This window comes from Mandrillus leucophaeus, unplaced genomic scaffold (assembly GCF_000951045.1).
Source record: "Mandrillus leucophaeus isolate KB7577 unplaced genomic scaffold, Mleu.le_1.0 Scaffold79, whole genome shotgun sequence".
In the NCBI taxonomy this organism is placed as follows: Eukaryota; Metazoa; Chordata; class Mammalia; order Primates; family Cercopithecidae; genus Mandrillus; species Mandrillus leucophaeus.
This window is the reverse complement of record NW_012108585.1, coordinates 4,059,240-4,073,972: the sequence shown is the minus strand read 5'-3', so window position 1 is coordinate 4,073,972 and position 14,733 is coordinate 4,059,240. Positions and strand designations below refer to the sequence as shown.

The 14,733-nt window shown below is 48.4% G+C and overlaps 1 protein-coding gene across 1 annotated transcript in view; it reads left to right on the top strand.

Annotated features, from left to right (window-relative positions):
• The window catches only part of CRACR2A (calcium release activated channel regulator 2A), a 140,012-nt gene extending 129,479 nt beyond the window's left edge, over positions 1-10,533 (top strand). Inside the window, exons 18-20 of the mRNA XM_011967175.1 lie at positions 6,402-6,503; positions 8,833-8,909; positions 10,422-10,533. Coding sequence (XP_011822565.1) covers positions 6,402-6,503; positions 8,833-8,909; positions 10,422-10,509 — 267 coding nt within the window. The 3' untranslated portion in view covers positions 10,510-10,533. The remainder of the gene's footprint in view (positions 1-6,401; positions 6,504-8,832; positions 8,910-10,421) is intronic.
• The last annotated feature ends 4,200 nt before the right edge of the window (positions 10,534-14,733 follow it).

The window sequence follows — 14,733 nt, the reverse complement described above, 5'->3', positions numbered from 1 at the left end:
CCTGGAATCAGACTGACATTCCCCAGAGATAGGGGGGCGGCAGGGGAAGGTTTAGTGGTCATGGATCCGGGTCCCTCGTCCCCCATCTCTGTCAGAGCTGCCTTGCCTTTTTCAGCATATTGGAGGTCAAATACAATTTTGTTAGACAAAAGGGATTCCCTTTGAAAATCTCCCGTCTAGTATAGCCATATCCTTCAAAAGTGAAGAAAGGGAAGCCCTAACTTCTCCAGGGTCACCTGTCCTTTTCACAGACATTTAGTTGTCCCCCAATATCTAAATTTTGGTGTGTGCTAGGGCTAAGCCTCCAGGTGGTCTGGGATTAATGGGAATGGATGGTGACAAATTTGTGGAACTGTGCTCTCTGCTGTCATTAAGGGGTGTCATTTCTAAGGCTCCTGTCTGGCACAGAGCCTGGGATCTAGAAGAAGACATGGAACAGTTTGGTGGTGGAGGTGAAGAAATCTCAGAAGGCCATCATCACAGCATGAAGCATGAGTTTAGTCATCGTCCAGAAACATTCCTTTGTGGGACAGGGCTGAAATGCATCCGCGCTGTGTGGCTGCTAAGAGGCCCATGGAAGCCTTGGTGTGTCTGTGGGCTCGGGAAGCCTGGCTCAGATGGGGAATCCATCGATAGTTAAATCAGAATGGTTTATGTGTAGACAGGGCTTTTCTACGTGATTTGTAGTTTGAGTTTTTCCTTTTTTTTAGATATTAGCCGAAGATACATTTAAGCTCTGATTGATGATTCTCAACCTGGATGAACATCAGGATCACATGTGGAGCTTTTAAAGGGAACAGAGGCCAGGGCCTTCTCTCCCAGAGTGATTCAGGGCCTGAAAAAACAAACAAACAAAAAAAAAAACTAGCAGTTCCCCAGGGAATTTTGATTCTCAGCCACCACTGTTCCTGGCCTAAACAAGTGCTCCTTGAACCCTAATGTATATGGGACTCTCCTGGGGACCTTCTTAAAATGCAGTCTCTGCTTCAGCAAGTCGGGGCTGGGGCCTGCCATTCCGTGTTTCTAGCAAGTTCTCGGGTGAGGCTGATGCTGGTGGTACAGGGATGACCCTTTGAGTAGAAGAGCTCTCAATCATTTTCAAAGACGCCTGTGACCCCTCACCAGGAATTTACTAAGCCTCTACGGCATGTCCAGCACACACCAGGAGCTCTGGGACTCAGTGTGATAGACCAGGAAACGCGTTCAGTTCAGCAGCGCAGAGTTTCAGAAACAAGCGCAGGAGGCTGTGTCAAATGGCAGAGTGTGTGTCAGAGGTGTGGAACGGTGGCATCAGAAATGCAATTATGCTCTAGATTCTTGAAAAGCTAAGTCATTCTGCCTTGGCAACCAGCAATCAGAGGTGTCAGGTGATAGATTAAAACTTGACACCTAATTTGATCTGAGGGGAACTGAAAATAATAAGTACCTTATATTTGTGGAGCACCTTATTTTTCCAAAGAGCTCCAAGCACTTTACCAACTCCCTCGCCCGGAGATGGGAGGGTGGAGGGGGAGCTTTAATAACAGTCTTCAAGGTTCTGAAGCCTTATTAGTAAGTGAATGGTGGCCAGCTGTTCACAGTCCCCCTTCCTCCCTCAACCTGAAAAGCATACAAGAAAAAAGGGCTTCCGTGGCTGTACGTGCCTGCATGGGAAAGACTTACTCTTGGAAGAGGTTGTGTGGGGTGGGAACAGATGCTCGGGGGAGGTAGTGGAGCTCCCTGAAAGGAAGTTCTTACTATCCCATCTTGGTCACTTCCTGGCCATGAAACTTTGGCCAATCATTCAACGAGGAAGCAGACCAAATGCCCCCTCCTGGCCCCCAAATTCTACAGCGTATGATGGCATCTGACTCTGTCTCTGGGAGGCCAAGACGGAGCAGGAATGTGTGTGGTGAGAAGATTCTGGAGGGTCCTTCCAGCCCAGAGGGAACCAAAATCCTTTGGTGCAAGAGAGCACCGGTGCTGCTTGATGAGGTGGGAAGGCTGTGGCCTTACCCTTGTTCTGCTATTTCACCCAGCCCAGACAACTTTACCTTGCCTGCAGGCCTTCTGCAGAAGAGGCCCCAGCAGGGCCCAGACGCACTCTGTGCCGATTCTCCGGAGTGCCTTATGGGAAGTCACTGCAGGCAGTCTTTCAGCCAACTCGGCGTTTCCAACCCACCCCCGATTTCTTATCTCAGTTGGGTAGAATTGGTTTAACCATTCCAATCTGGAAAAGAAACTAGTCAGGCTCTAAGGCCCCATGTGTGGCCATGGGACAAACTGGACATCAGGAGACTCTGGGGCCTGTGTCGGGTAGAGAAAATAGAATTTAGAACGCCAGCCTGTACAAGCCTGTATGGGCTGGTATTTCCCCCAGAGCCAGATTGCTGGCCCCCAGTGTCTGCAGTCCTGGGATGCTGAACTTCTTGTTGAGAGCCTCTTGCCGTTCTGATAGCACTAGATTGCTAGGCATATAAGTCGAGGAAGTGAAATAGAATTGGCAGAGTTAAGCCGAATAGACCAGTGTTTCCGAGCTGGAAAAAAACATGGAGATTAATCTAATGCAACCTCTTGTTTTATAAGTAAGAAAAACTATGATCCAAAAAGAGGAAGTGACTTTCCCAGAGGCGCCCACACTTGTCAGCAGCACCACCCGATGCAGAAGCTAGGGCTTTGCCACACTGCACTGCTTCTCTCTTGTCCTGTGGTCCATGGCTGAAATCTGCTCCTGAAAAGCAGGTGTTCATTTACTTTTCAGTCCTTCTTGCTTCTCACTCAAAGCAGGACAGTTCTTCAGCTCAAGGGGTCCTGGCCCACTTCCCTCTCCCTTCCTGGGCTGCTAGCTCAACCTCATTCTGCGATCTTTGTCATTGGTAACAATGTACAGCATGGTGCAAAAAATAGTTTGATTTTTTTTTCTCCACGTTCCAAGTTGAGCTTGAAGTGCTGGCAGTTTAAAACGAACCACACAAATAAATCTTGTTTTGACTCATAGTCCAGGGGATGGATAAATATGGAAACCCCCAAGATATAATTTTGCAGTCATTTTTTTCTTAGCATAACTGCATGCTTTAATGTGCTGAAAAAATTCTTGCTCTGGCTCCAGAGAAATAGCAGCACTATCCCAGCTAAGTGCTTTTTCATGCCTCCTACCAAATAGATATTAAAACATACGCACACGCACACACACACACGCACACAGGCAACAACCAACCAAGCCCAACAGCTGCACATTCTGAGCTGAATGCCAATCCACGGCTGCAAGTTGACAGCTCTTGTTAAAGTCAGAGATGGGTGATCTTTTGAATTTCAACAAGTCTGTCTTCCAACAAGCTCAAGTTCACAGAAAGTCAGCTGAAATGACTGAAGGTGGAGGGAGGGCTCTCTGTTAGAGGGTCATAGAACAGAACCTGGCTTCAGAACAGAGAGACACAGAAAAGAGGAGAGACTCAGATGAGTCACATGGAGAGATGGTGACAGAGCTAGGGCAGAACCCACGTCTCCTAAAGAGAGATTGTGTGCCCGATGAAGGAGCTGAGATGACTTCACTGCAACCTGTCACACTGATGGGATTTTTACCAACATCTCTCACAGTCTCAACATCAGGGTTCGAGTAGACCTGAGACCTGTTCACCAAAGCCCTAGGAGGCTTGAAGGAGATGTTGCTTCATCGAGGAGGTAATTTTGAACCTCTCGTGCCAAGTGGCATGCAGGCTGAAAACCTAGTTAGGTATGAGAAAGGTATAAAGTTTAGACGGATAGTTCAAGACTTTTGGGGTTGAAGTCAGAGAGGACCAGGAGATACCTACCCCAAGACCAGCTCCTCTCCCTGCCCCTGTGCCAGAGACTGATGACCCGGGCCGGGGAGATGGTGACTGACTGTGATAGTTAGCACACTCTCTGGTCTTATGGACATTCTCATTTGTTTTTGCCAAATCTTTGGAGATGAGTCTAATTCTCCTTTCTCGGTGGCAGGCCAGGGTCCCTGGAGGGAAACGAGTTGTCCAGAGTGGCTGCGTAAGAAAAGAACAATACAAAGAAACCGCAGCTCCTGCTGGATGCTTTGCTTTTAATTTTTTTTTTCTGCTCCTTCTAAGCTCCTTTATTTTTATATCCAGGAATTGCTTTGGTGTTTTTTTGTTTTGTTTTGTTTTTTGTTTGTTTTTGTTTTTTTGTTTTGAGACAGAGTCTTGCTCTGTCACCCAGGCTGGAGTGCAGTGGCAGGATCTCGGCTCACTGCAACCTCTGCCTCCCAGGTTCCAGCAATTCTCTGCCTCAGCCTCCCAAGTAGCTGGGATTACAGGCACCCGCCACCACACCCGGCTAATTTTTGTATTTTTAGTAGAGATGGGGTTTTGCCATCTTGGCCAGGCTGGTCTTGAACTCCTGACCTTGTGATCCACCCACCTCGGCCTCCCCCCCAAGAAAAGAAGAAACCTGCCCTTTCTTTTCCCAGGAGGGAAGAGGCACCATTGCTGTTTATGGTGCATAGGACCCAGATGTTGGGTTTATGACCCATTCCCTACCTCATCCTACTGGATCATTCAGTATCCATCATCCCCTCTGCAAGCCATGGCCCATTCCAAATAATAACAAAACCCGGGGTAGAATTCTGCCCTGGGATTTCAAGTCTGATGCTCATATTTTCAGAGTTTCCATGTCAAGAAATCCCACAAGCCTTAATCATTCCTCACACATAAATCTACAAATATCTCTCTCCCATGTGCTCTAAACAGCAAGCTGCTTGGCCCATTTCCCTGCTTCCTCCTCCTTTCTTCCCTTTCCGTGAAAAGCTCTTCACACAAGTATCGTGTGGCACAGCACGGTCAGAGGAGTGGGTGTTCCCATTAGCGAACGCTCTAGCTAATAGAGGGGCCACAGGATTTCATATATGCCATGAGTGGCTTTCTCACTTTCAAGTAGTTGGAATATGTACAATCCACTTAGCACATCAACTGCAGTGTCCAGAATTTAATCTATTTTTGAGGGGTCAGAAGACACTCTAAGATCTTGTAGTGCCTTTGAGTCATCATTGCAAACACACATTGTCATCTCACCATTAGATACCATGTTTAGAGAGTTCCAGTTAATAAGACACTAAGTAGCAGAGACTTGATTGGAAATAAGAATCTAGAGGAAAAGGCTGAAGAATGAGGACCCATATACTCAAGAGTTCTTATAATTCAGTGCTTATGGTGTTGAAGGTTCTTTTGGATTCTCTGAGCCTTAACTTTCTCGTTTGGTAAATAAGAATTTTTTTCCCCCTATTGAACTGCAGTAAAAATGAATGCACAGATTAAGGAAACATTGAGGCTTAATTTCAAACATAATAGCATTTAAACTTAAAATCGGTATACCTGTAAGATGGACTTTGGACATTTATTTGAAATGCTCAAGTAAAGCAGCTAAAGTATTGGCAAAACTGTAACTGCTTATTAGCTTCTGTTATCCCACAGGTCCCTCTATTTAGTAAAACATTTAGCTACAATGAATAACTATTTGTTACTAAATTATGATTAAAAGCCCCTAATTAAATATTTAAGTAAAAATAACAACCTTCTTCAATGTGCACATTACCACATTCACTCACTGAATGGCAGTCGGTGGTCCCGGGCCTTTTGGGCGCCCTCAGGAGAGATACCTACAGTGCTCTTTTCACCAGGGAGGAGGCGGAGACCCGGGAGGAGGCCCCTGGCTGGTAAGCCACAGCCACCGTGGGAGTAAACAGTGTGATACCTTGAATAAACCTGTGACTTCTGGCCCAAGCAGTGCAGCTGCTATGGCCACAGCATTCCTTCTCATACAGGGCTTTCTTCAGAGCCAGAGCACCCAGTGACAGGGGTCTGTGGTGCCCGCCTCCAGCAAGGCACATGGCAGTCATTTATGGAGCCTTGTGGGCGCAAGACCATGAGGCAGATTTGGATCCAACCCTCAGAAGCTTATGTGCTATCATGAGGCCTCTGGTGATACAGTTTCTAATCAAAGCAGCCTCCAGAACAACTCCAAGCCATGGGGCATTGATGGCCTTGGTCCATCGGACTAAGCCTGGCCATTTAGGAATGCCCTGGAAGGGGGCATGTGGCCTGTTGGCATCAACTGTCCCCTCATCCAGCACACCTGGGAGCCTGCTGTTCCATCTAAGATCCAAGGAGCATCGTGAAGGGGGAGTGGTCATTGCACACACAGGGACTGGGAGACAGCACAGGCAGGCCTGGGGCACCTTGCAGAAGTGTGATAAACTGAGGCTCTTGGAGAAGGCGGCTGTTTTCTGCTTTCAGGATGATTCTATTAAGGCCTCACTTTTTATGGCAGCAGGGCATTCTCAAGCCAGGTCCCATCTGTCCAGCTGACATTGTCAGTATGCCCTCTGGACAATCCTGTGACACCCCTCTCAGTTGAAAACATTTTCTGTTCTGCAGGAAGCTGTGGGAGACCGGGTTCCTGTTCTTCTGCTGGGTAATAAGCTTGACAACGAGAAAGAGCGGGAAGTCCCCCGGGGCCTCGGAGAGCAGCTTGCCAAGGTAAAGAGCAAGCGACAGAGTGTAACCCTGAGGGAAGTCGGGCAAGTGCCCAGGAGCCTTGGTGGGGACTTTCTCTGGAAGTGCCATGGGAAGGGAGCAACTGGGAAAGATGGGTGTCTTGGCATCATGGGAGTGGCCCAGCTCCTGTGCATGTAGAACTCTGCATAGAAAACCACAGGTTGCAAGACGGGGTTGGTTAGGGACCATAGGGTATGGGGAATTATCCTAAAGTCCCTTCCTTGTAGCTCAGAATTTATAAATTCTAAGATAGCAAAAGTTTACTTATTTCAATCCCCCTCCAATCTGCATTTCCACTTGATCAGCCCCAGGGATGAGAAGCTCACTCTCTGTAAAGCAGTGTGTTCTTCTGTAGACCACTGTGTTAGAGAGTTCATCCTTTCTGTCAGGATGGAGCCTCAAAGTTGTGAACTCAAGATAAACCCAGGAGACACACTGGAAAACCTACCATTAAAATAAGCATGGGGCCTCTTGCCCAAAAATGGAATCAATGGGGCTTAACAGAAATCAAGCAACAAAGCGTGGTTCCTTGGCTTCTTTTACTGCCTCAGAGTTTGGTTTTCATGAAACTGTGTGTCTGGAAGGATGGGGTGCTTACCAGCCCCATGATTCTGTAATTCTTCGCATGCTCGTCCTAAACAGGGTTTCTTGAGTTCAGAGCCTGGGAGAATAAGCACAGATGGTAAGACTCAAGGAAAAAGGAGGAGGAAGGGCCTGACAGGTGTCTACATGGAGGGTCACTAGACAGTTACATGTCCACAATTCCAAAATCCGAAAAGCTCTGAAAACAGAAAGGGTTGTTTTGCATTTTATCTGGCAGAAAAATCTGACCAGAAATGACATGAGGCTATTCATGGTTGTAACCTCGCTTTGAAAAGGTGAATATTCAAATGTCTCACTGAAGCAATAGTAATATGTTTGATTATAGAGTGCTGTCTAAAATCCACTGAGGGTGTTATATAATACATAATATATACATGTATTACCTTTCTAAGATTCGGAAAATTCTGGATTTCAAAATACACCTGGACCTAAAGAGTCTATCCATTTTCTTTTATTTTCTTTCTTTCTTTCTTTCTTTCTTTCTTTCTTTCTTTCTTTCTTTCTTTCTTTCTTTCTTTCTTTCTTTCTTTCTTTCTTTCTTTCTTTCTTTCTCTTTCTTTCTTTCTTTTTGTCGGTGAAAAAAAAAAAACACTGAGACTCAGGAGTTACGTGATCTATTCGTATTATCACAGCTCATCCGAGGTGGGATCAGAACTCAAAGCAGGAAGGCAAATCATGTCTTCCAGTTCTAAGTCCTATGTCCTTCTCTCCCCACTATTCTCACCCCATGGAACTTCTACTCTTTGACAGACTGACCCAAGAGATGGCAGATCTGAGAGAAAGGCAGACAGGGAGAGAGAGAGTCCCTGGGGCTGGGTGAGAGGGGCAGAGGGCGGAGCTGCCTGTGGGTGTAGGTGGGGAAAGCTGCATTGGGAGCATGGCAGAGCCTCCTGAGCTACAGCCACAGAACTGTCCTCGCTCGGCTGGCCTGCATCCCCTCAGGGCATCAGCCTCCAAGAAGAGGCCATCTAAAACCAGGGCCCTGTGCCATTAGCATTGTCGTCATGACACCAGTCATCTGTTAATGGGAGTGATCAGTGGAATACGATGAGCCTTAGCCAAGGGCTCCCGCACCATGCAGGCAGCACAACCTCATCCTAATGAGCTGATGGCCAGTCCAGTGCACCAGTGCTGACAGCCAGGGCAGCTAGAGTATTAATTAACTGGGGTGAAAGAGAATTCCTACTGGAGTGCCTCATGAAACCTGTCCCCGAGGCCTATGGAGTGCCACTGTCTTGGGGAAAGCATGCTGCAAGGAGCTCTGCCATTGACTCACTGTGGGACTGAACGAGCCAGCCAAGTGCCCTCTGTCACAGCAGCTTGCCTGCTTGTGAAGGGGGAAGAATGTTGCCCGCCCTGGCCTTTGTGTCTTTGCCTGAGTCACACAGCTGGTGTAACCTGGAATGAGCATGTGTGTACTTGACAGTAGTTTGGGGAAGTATAAAGAGGCACTAAGACAGCATACGGTTTCATTGTTTTACAATTGTTATAGTTCACCTGGGAGATGGTTACAGAGCTTGCATTAGTCAGGGAGCCTGTGGAGACAGAAATCAGCCATGTACAGAGGGAGGAAGGATTATGAGGAGGTCAAGGAGCCTGCGAGAGGAAGCGAAGGCTGTAGGTAGATGCACAAGGGGGCTCTCCCACCACCCCCCACAGTCCCCTCTCACTCCAGTACTCTTGTATTCACTCTGTTTTATGATTCCAGGACAACAATCTGATCTTCTATGAATGCAGCGCCTACTCTGGTCACAACACCAAAGAGTCCCTGCTCCATCTGGCCAGGTAAAGAGACGTGCTCCCCAGGTGCAGTAACTGCTATGTCCAGCTGTGTCTGCCTTCAGGGAGGTACCGTATTTCCCGCCACCCAGGCCACGCCTCTGACCCCCTTTCCTCCCTATTGGCCGGAGCCCTCTGAGTACAGGCAATGGGGTCCTAGGCCTTTGTATGGGATTGCAACATCAGGAACGGCTTCCTGAAACAGTGCTGTTGGGAAAGAAAGCATCCCTGCCTGTCGCCCCCATTGCAGTCGTCTTCTGAGTCTTAAAGGCTGCCTTTTCCTAGGGATGCTCTTTTTAAATGCAAATCCTTCTGGGAAAGGTCAGATCAGAGGCTCCTCAGCACTGGCTGAAGTCTTAGCAGGGACTAGCTGGAAGCCAGCTGGGGGCAAGATTGGGTTATAATGTGAGTTCCTGGGTGTGGGAGGAAGGAGTGGGTGTAGAAACCAGAAAGAAGAGGGGCTGTGATGGGGAATCAATGGGAGGTAACCAAGGTAATGATGCTGGTAACATGAAAAGACTGGTTCCTTAAGGCCCTGCCTACACCAGAAATTTAAACAACAAAACCACGCTGGGACTCATTTCCAATACTTAAGCGTTCACTCATTCATTCATCCATCTAGGCCGTCATTTCATTCCATCTATTCATCCATCCAGTAAACACTTAACAGAGCCCATTTTGTGCTCAGCACTCATTCTGGGGCATTTAAAAATATTTTTCTTTGAGTAATTAAGAGCGCAGAACAACTCCTCTCTGCATTGGCGAGGTGATGGGGTTATGGAGTATCAGAAGGAAACATTCTGGTCTGTTCTCTGCCCCTGACTCCCTGGGCAAACGCCCTGCCGCTCTGAGGTTTGTCAGGAAGGTAGGAACACCAGTCATGCCTTCCTTCCCTGCCCACTCACAGGTTGTTGAGAGAATCAAAGGAGATGTGTAATGCAAAAGCGTTTTGAAAGTATAAAGCAGAGACAAGGTGTTCACCAGTATTTTTAATTCCTCACCTCCTACAATTAATCTGGAGCTTTGGCCACATGGCACAGCCCTACTGCAGAGGTCACAACCCATCAGTATATTTTGGAGCCCCACCTGTGTGCTGGTGACTGTGATAGGCTGCAGAGGCACGGAGACCAAAGAGAAGTCTCGGTCCCAAGCAACTCATTTTTGGCCGAGGGAGACAGCCGGGGAAGCCACGCGTTGTGACGCTGGGTGGTGGGGTCATGACAGAGGAAGGGTCAGATGCTGTCAGGGGCACGTGGGCTTACCTAGAGGATCAGGAGAGGCTTCCTGGAGGAGATGCCTTGAAGGATCCATGTCGACTAAACTCTCTGGCTTTACAATTATAGTTGTGCACCTGTACTGTCCAGGGGAGATGTTCAGGACTCTCTCTGATGCCGTGGTGAGGGTGGGTTCTCTCCGTATGGCCCAGATGGCCTGTAACCTGAGGGTGGCTGGTCCAGGTTGCCAGCCCTGGGCCTATCAACTTCTCCATCACTGACACTATCTCTTCGCCTCTCCCAGGTTCCTCAAGGAGCAAGAAGACACAGTGAGAGAGGACACCATTCAGGTCGGCCACCCTGCTAAGAAGAAATCCTGCTGTGGCTGGTAGGGTCTTACCAGGACTGCCCCCAGCAAGCCTGAGGTCACAGAGCCTACCCTGATCCTGCACACGGCTCCTGCACAGATGCCGCCCACGGGGGCCCGCCCAGTCCTTTTCTTTGTCAGTCACTCGCCTCCCCCAAAAGGAAGGGAAGCACATCCCATCAGGAGAGCTGCTCTTGGAGCATCTCAGAGTCTTTTCTGTCCTTTCTCTTTCCAGACCCCAGATGCCCATCCCTCCTTTGTTGTTATTGTTGTTGTGTTCCCTGACTTAGTTTCCTAAGGGAAAGAAACAGATGGGCTTTTCCAGAAAAGCCACCACGTGCCTTCTCCACCCCCCCTTCTCCTCCCCTTGCCCTTCGGAGCCTCAGCACTGCTGTTGCCATGACAACCATGTGGGGCCGACTTGCGGCTTCCTGCAGGCCAAGGTACAGCACTCAGGTGCTGCCAGGGTGGTTAATCTTGCTTGGCCCCTGTTCTCCAGCGGCCAAAGGGAGACTTTTATACCTGCTTCGCGGACCTTGAGATACCCAGGTTGTTGACTGCAGCAAACCAGGGCGGCCACATTCTATTCTACCCCCGGCCCGGGGGCTCTGCTCGTTCCTTACTCCCAGCTTTGAGCCTTCCCTCTCAGCACCATGCCCACTGCCTTTGTCCCCTTGGGTTTTCTGGAACAGTGCCTTAGGGAGAACCGACAGCCTTTCATCCTTGCCCCCCACCTACAACCTTGACTCCAGGGTGGACTGTGGGTGATAAGTGTACGCCTGGGGTTAGGGGGTGGGTTGACTTCCCACTTAACTTTGACTGAGAAATGAAAGGAAAACTAGTGGAGAAAAGCCATCTGCTGCTAAACAGAGCGACCATTTATGGAGGGTACAAATGAGGTATATATAGCTATAGAAAAGCCATTTTCTAAATGTTTCTCAAAATAGCTCTTTGAAAAATCATACGTGATGATTAACAGGGTAGACTGACACGCAGGCAGTGGGGCCCAGCGCGAGGGCCGTAGTTACTGACTTCATTTTATTTTCTTTTACTTTATTTCAGAACACTGTATTTTTTTTTTTTTTCAGTGTGGCTGTGATGTTGACATTTTGCTGGTGTTTGAGAAGTGAACAGAATGTAGCTGCTGGCTTCAGCACCCCCGATTGCAATAGCACAGGGCACTTGGACTGGGGGAATGATCTGGGCCCCGTGGGATTCCTGCAGTTGGGTGGTGGTGAGTTCCCAGCCAGCTCCGGCATCACTAGCCAGCTGTCACAGTACTCTTGCCCTGAGTAGGAAGTCGAATGAAAGTTATTACAAAGATAAATGCCGATCACCGGGCCTGCAGACCCAGGCCCCCACAGGAAAGTGGGTAGTCCACACCCAAGTGGGGCACAGAGAGAGGGAGAGGGGCAGAAAGTGTCCACAGGCTTCCAACAAGATAGCTGAAGACAACCCCACACAGCCACACGGATGGCGGAGAGACCACTGGCCAGAGTTCTCAAGGTATTCCAATAGCCTCCTCCCAGACTCCCAAAACAGTCAGAGGCTCTCTGGGTCCCCAGGCAAGTACCTACCTCTTTTTTGCAGACTTCTCTTTCATTGAGCACTTGCAGGAACCAGAGAGCCCATGGAGGGTGCCGAACAAAAATGACAACTGGATACCAGGAGGTGCTTCATGACCCTAAACAAGCCCACTCCCTCCTTGGCCCCCACCACGTCAGTAAAATGAAGGGACTGGATATTTGATGCTTTGAGCTCTTCTTGCTCAGATGCACAGGATGACGTGTTTATTTTCCATCATCAGCTGGCCCTGGACCCCAGTCCAAGGTTAAAGAGAATTTACAGGAAACTCCCTTCCCCTAGGGAAGAGCAGTGGTGATGGTCCCATTAATAGGATGAGGCAGGGAGAGGGGATGCATGGGTCACCCAGAGGTGGCCCTCCAGTGTGTGTGTGTGTGTGTGTGTGTGATGTGCGTGAAGGGAAAGGAAGGATAGAAGGTCATGGTGGCTGTGGAGAAAGTAAACTCACTCTTCTGCTTTTGACAAACAGCAGCTATAGCTATTGGGATTTATGGGGCAAGCAGACCATTCCTGGGGTTTCCTAAGCCCACAAATGTCTTTATTCCTAATTCCTTGCCCCTGCTTTCCGCTGCATTCTTCCATTTAGAAACAGGCCATGCAAGGTTTAGGGCAGGAAAGGGTGGCCCTAGTGCCCTAGTGCCTGGCCTCCTGGCCTGTGGGGTAGATCACCATGAGTCTTCAAAGGAGAGAGAAAGGAACAGGGTGAGTCTTCAGGCCTCTGATACTCTCTTCCCCAATCCCCCTTTTAAAAAGAGGAGAGGGCCGAGTGTGGTGGCTCACACCTGTAATCCCAGCTGAGCCAGAGGATCATTTGAGACCAGAAGTTTGACACCAGCCTGAGTAACATAGCAAGACCCTCCCACTACAAAAAAAAAAAAAAAAAAAAAAAAATTAGCAGAGCATGGTAGCATGAGCCTGTAGCTTTAGCTACTTAGGAGGCTGAGCCAGGAGGATCACTTGAGCCCAGAAGTTTGAGGTTTAAAGTGAGCTGTGATGGTGCCACTGCACTCCAGCCTGAGGGACAGAATGAGATTCTGTCTTTAAAAAAAAGAGTGGAGGATTGGGACTCCAGAGGAACTCTGAGAAGTTCCTTGTCCCCAGCTGTCAGCTCCCCTCCTCCCATTCCTTTAAAGCCACCATGTTGATCAGAGCCACCCTGGGCTGTCACTCTGGCCCAGAGGCTGCCAGAGAAACCTTCTGGCTTTGTGTCATTCACATCGTTGTAATGGCCTTGAGCAAGTCGCTTAACCAGGATCCACGTTTATCTGTAGATTGAAATTTTCAATGTGTACCTCACAGGGTCATTTTAGTATTAGATGAGGTCACGAATATAAAGTACCTAGCAACGTGCCCAGACTATAAGAGGTGTTAATAAGTAGGGGCTATTTTTGTTGCCAACATCGAGTTGCTATCCTGGCCACTTGCCTTGCTTCAGTTTTATATTTAGAACCAGCTAACAGTTACTAAGCATCTGCCCAGAACTGGGCACGTTCACAAACACAACCTCGTTTGAGCATCTGTTTGCCCGAGTTCTGAGCTCGTGTCTGGCTTGCCTCTTGCTGTTCTTTGTTCCTATGAGTTTCCTAGGTTTCTGGTTTTTCTATCAGTGCCTATAGCCTTCCAGGGCCTGTTGCCTGATCCCAGCACCCAGTCCTCTCTCCCTCCCTCTCTGTGGTGCTCCAGGAACCACTCGGCAGCTCAGACCTGGTCACAACTCCTGGGTATTTACCAGTGAATGGCCTGTGCTCATTGCCATCCCTGGCTCTCGCCTGCTCCCTGTTCTTACACCTTTTGCTTCTTCTAGGGACAGATGCTGCCCTCAGCCCTGAGTTGCCAAACCAAGAACCTCATCACAACCCAGTGCCCCAGCTGCTTTGCTCCTTGTCTAGCATTTGTTTCACCCCACACTCTCTGTGGGACTTTTTTTGTTCCCCTGTGATACCTTAGCTTGCTCCCTGCTCCTCATCCTATACTCTTTCTCCATTCTTAATACTTCTACCCTCTCGGAGAGGCTTCTTCTCCCTGCTTTCCTCCTGGGCCCAGGCCAGGCCATACCTACAGAGTCTGTCAAAAGTGACTCAACCATTTGTGTCTGTCACTATCGGTCACTGCTCCAACGGAGCTTGAACCAACTTCAGCTAAATGGAATTACAACACAATTGGTGGCGTCCAGGGCCATATTTATACTTTAACAAAGAACTGTAAGGGAGGCAAACCTTTAACTCAAAGGAACGAGTCCCTAGTGATAGGATATTAATCACTATAATGGGTTATGGAAGTCAAACATTTAGGACAAAGCTGCCTTCTCTACTCTCAAAGACCTCAGTTTGCTTCATGTATTTTGGGGCTTTCTTGCTAGGTTCAAATGTATTTATAATTGTGATTTCTTCTGGATGGACTGACCCTTTCTCATTATAAAGTGTCCTTCTTTGTCTTTGGTAACAATTTTTGTCTCAAACTTGAGTTTTGTTTTTTTTTTTTTTGAGATGCAGTTTCCCTCTTGTTGCCCAGGCTAGAGTGCAATGGTGCGATCTCAGCTCACTGCAGCCTCCGCCTCCTGGGTTCAAGCAATTCTCCTGCCTCAGCCTCCCAAGTAGCTGGGATTACAGGTGCCCGCCACCATGCCCAGCTAATTTTTTTGTATTTTTAGTAGAGACGGGGTTTC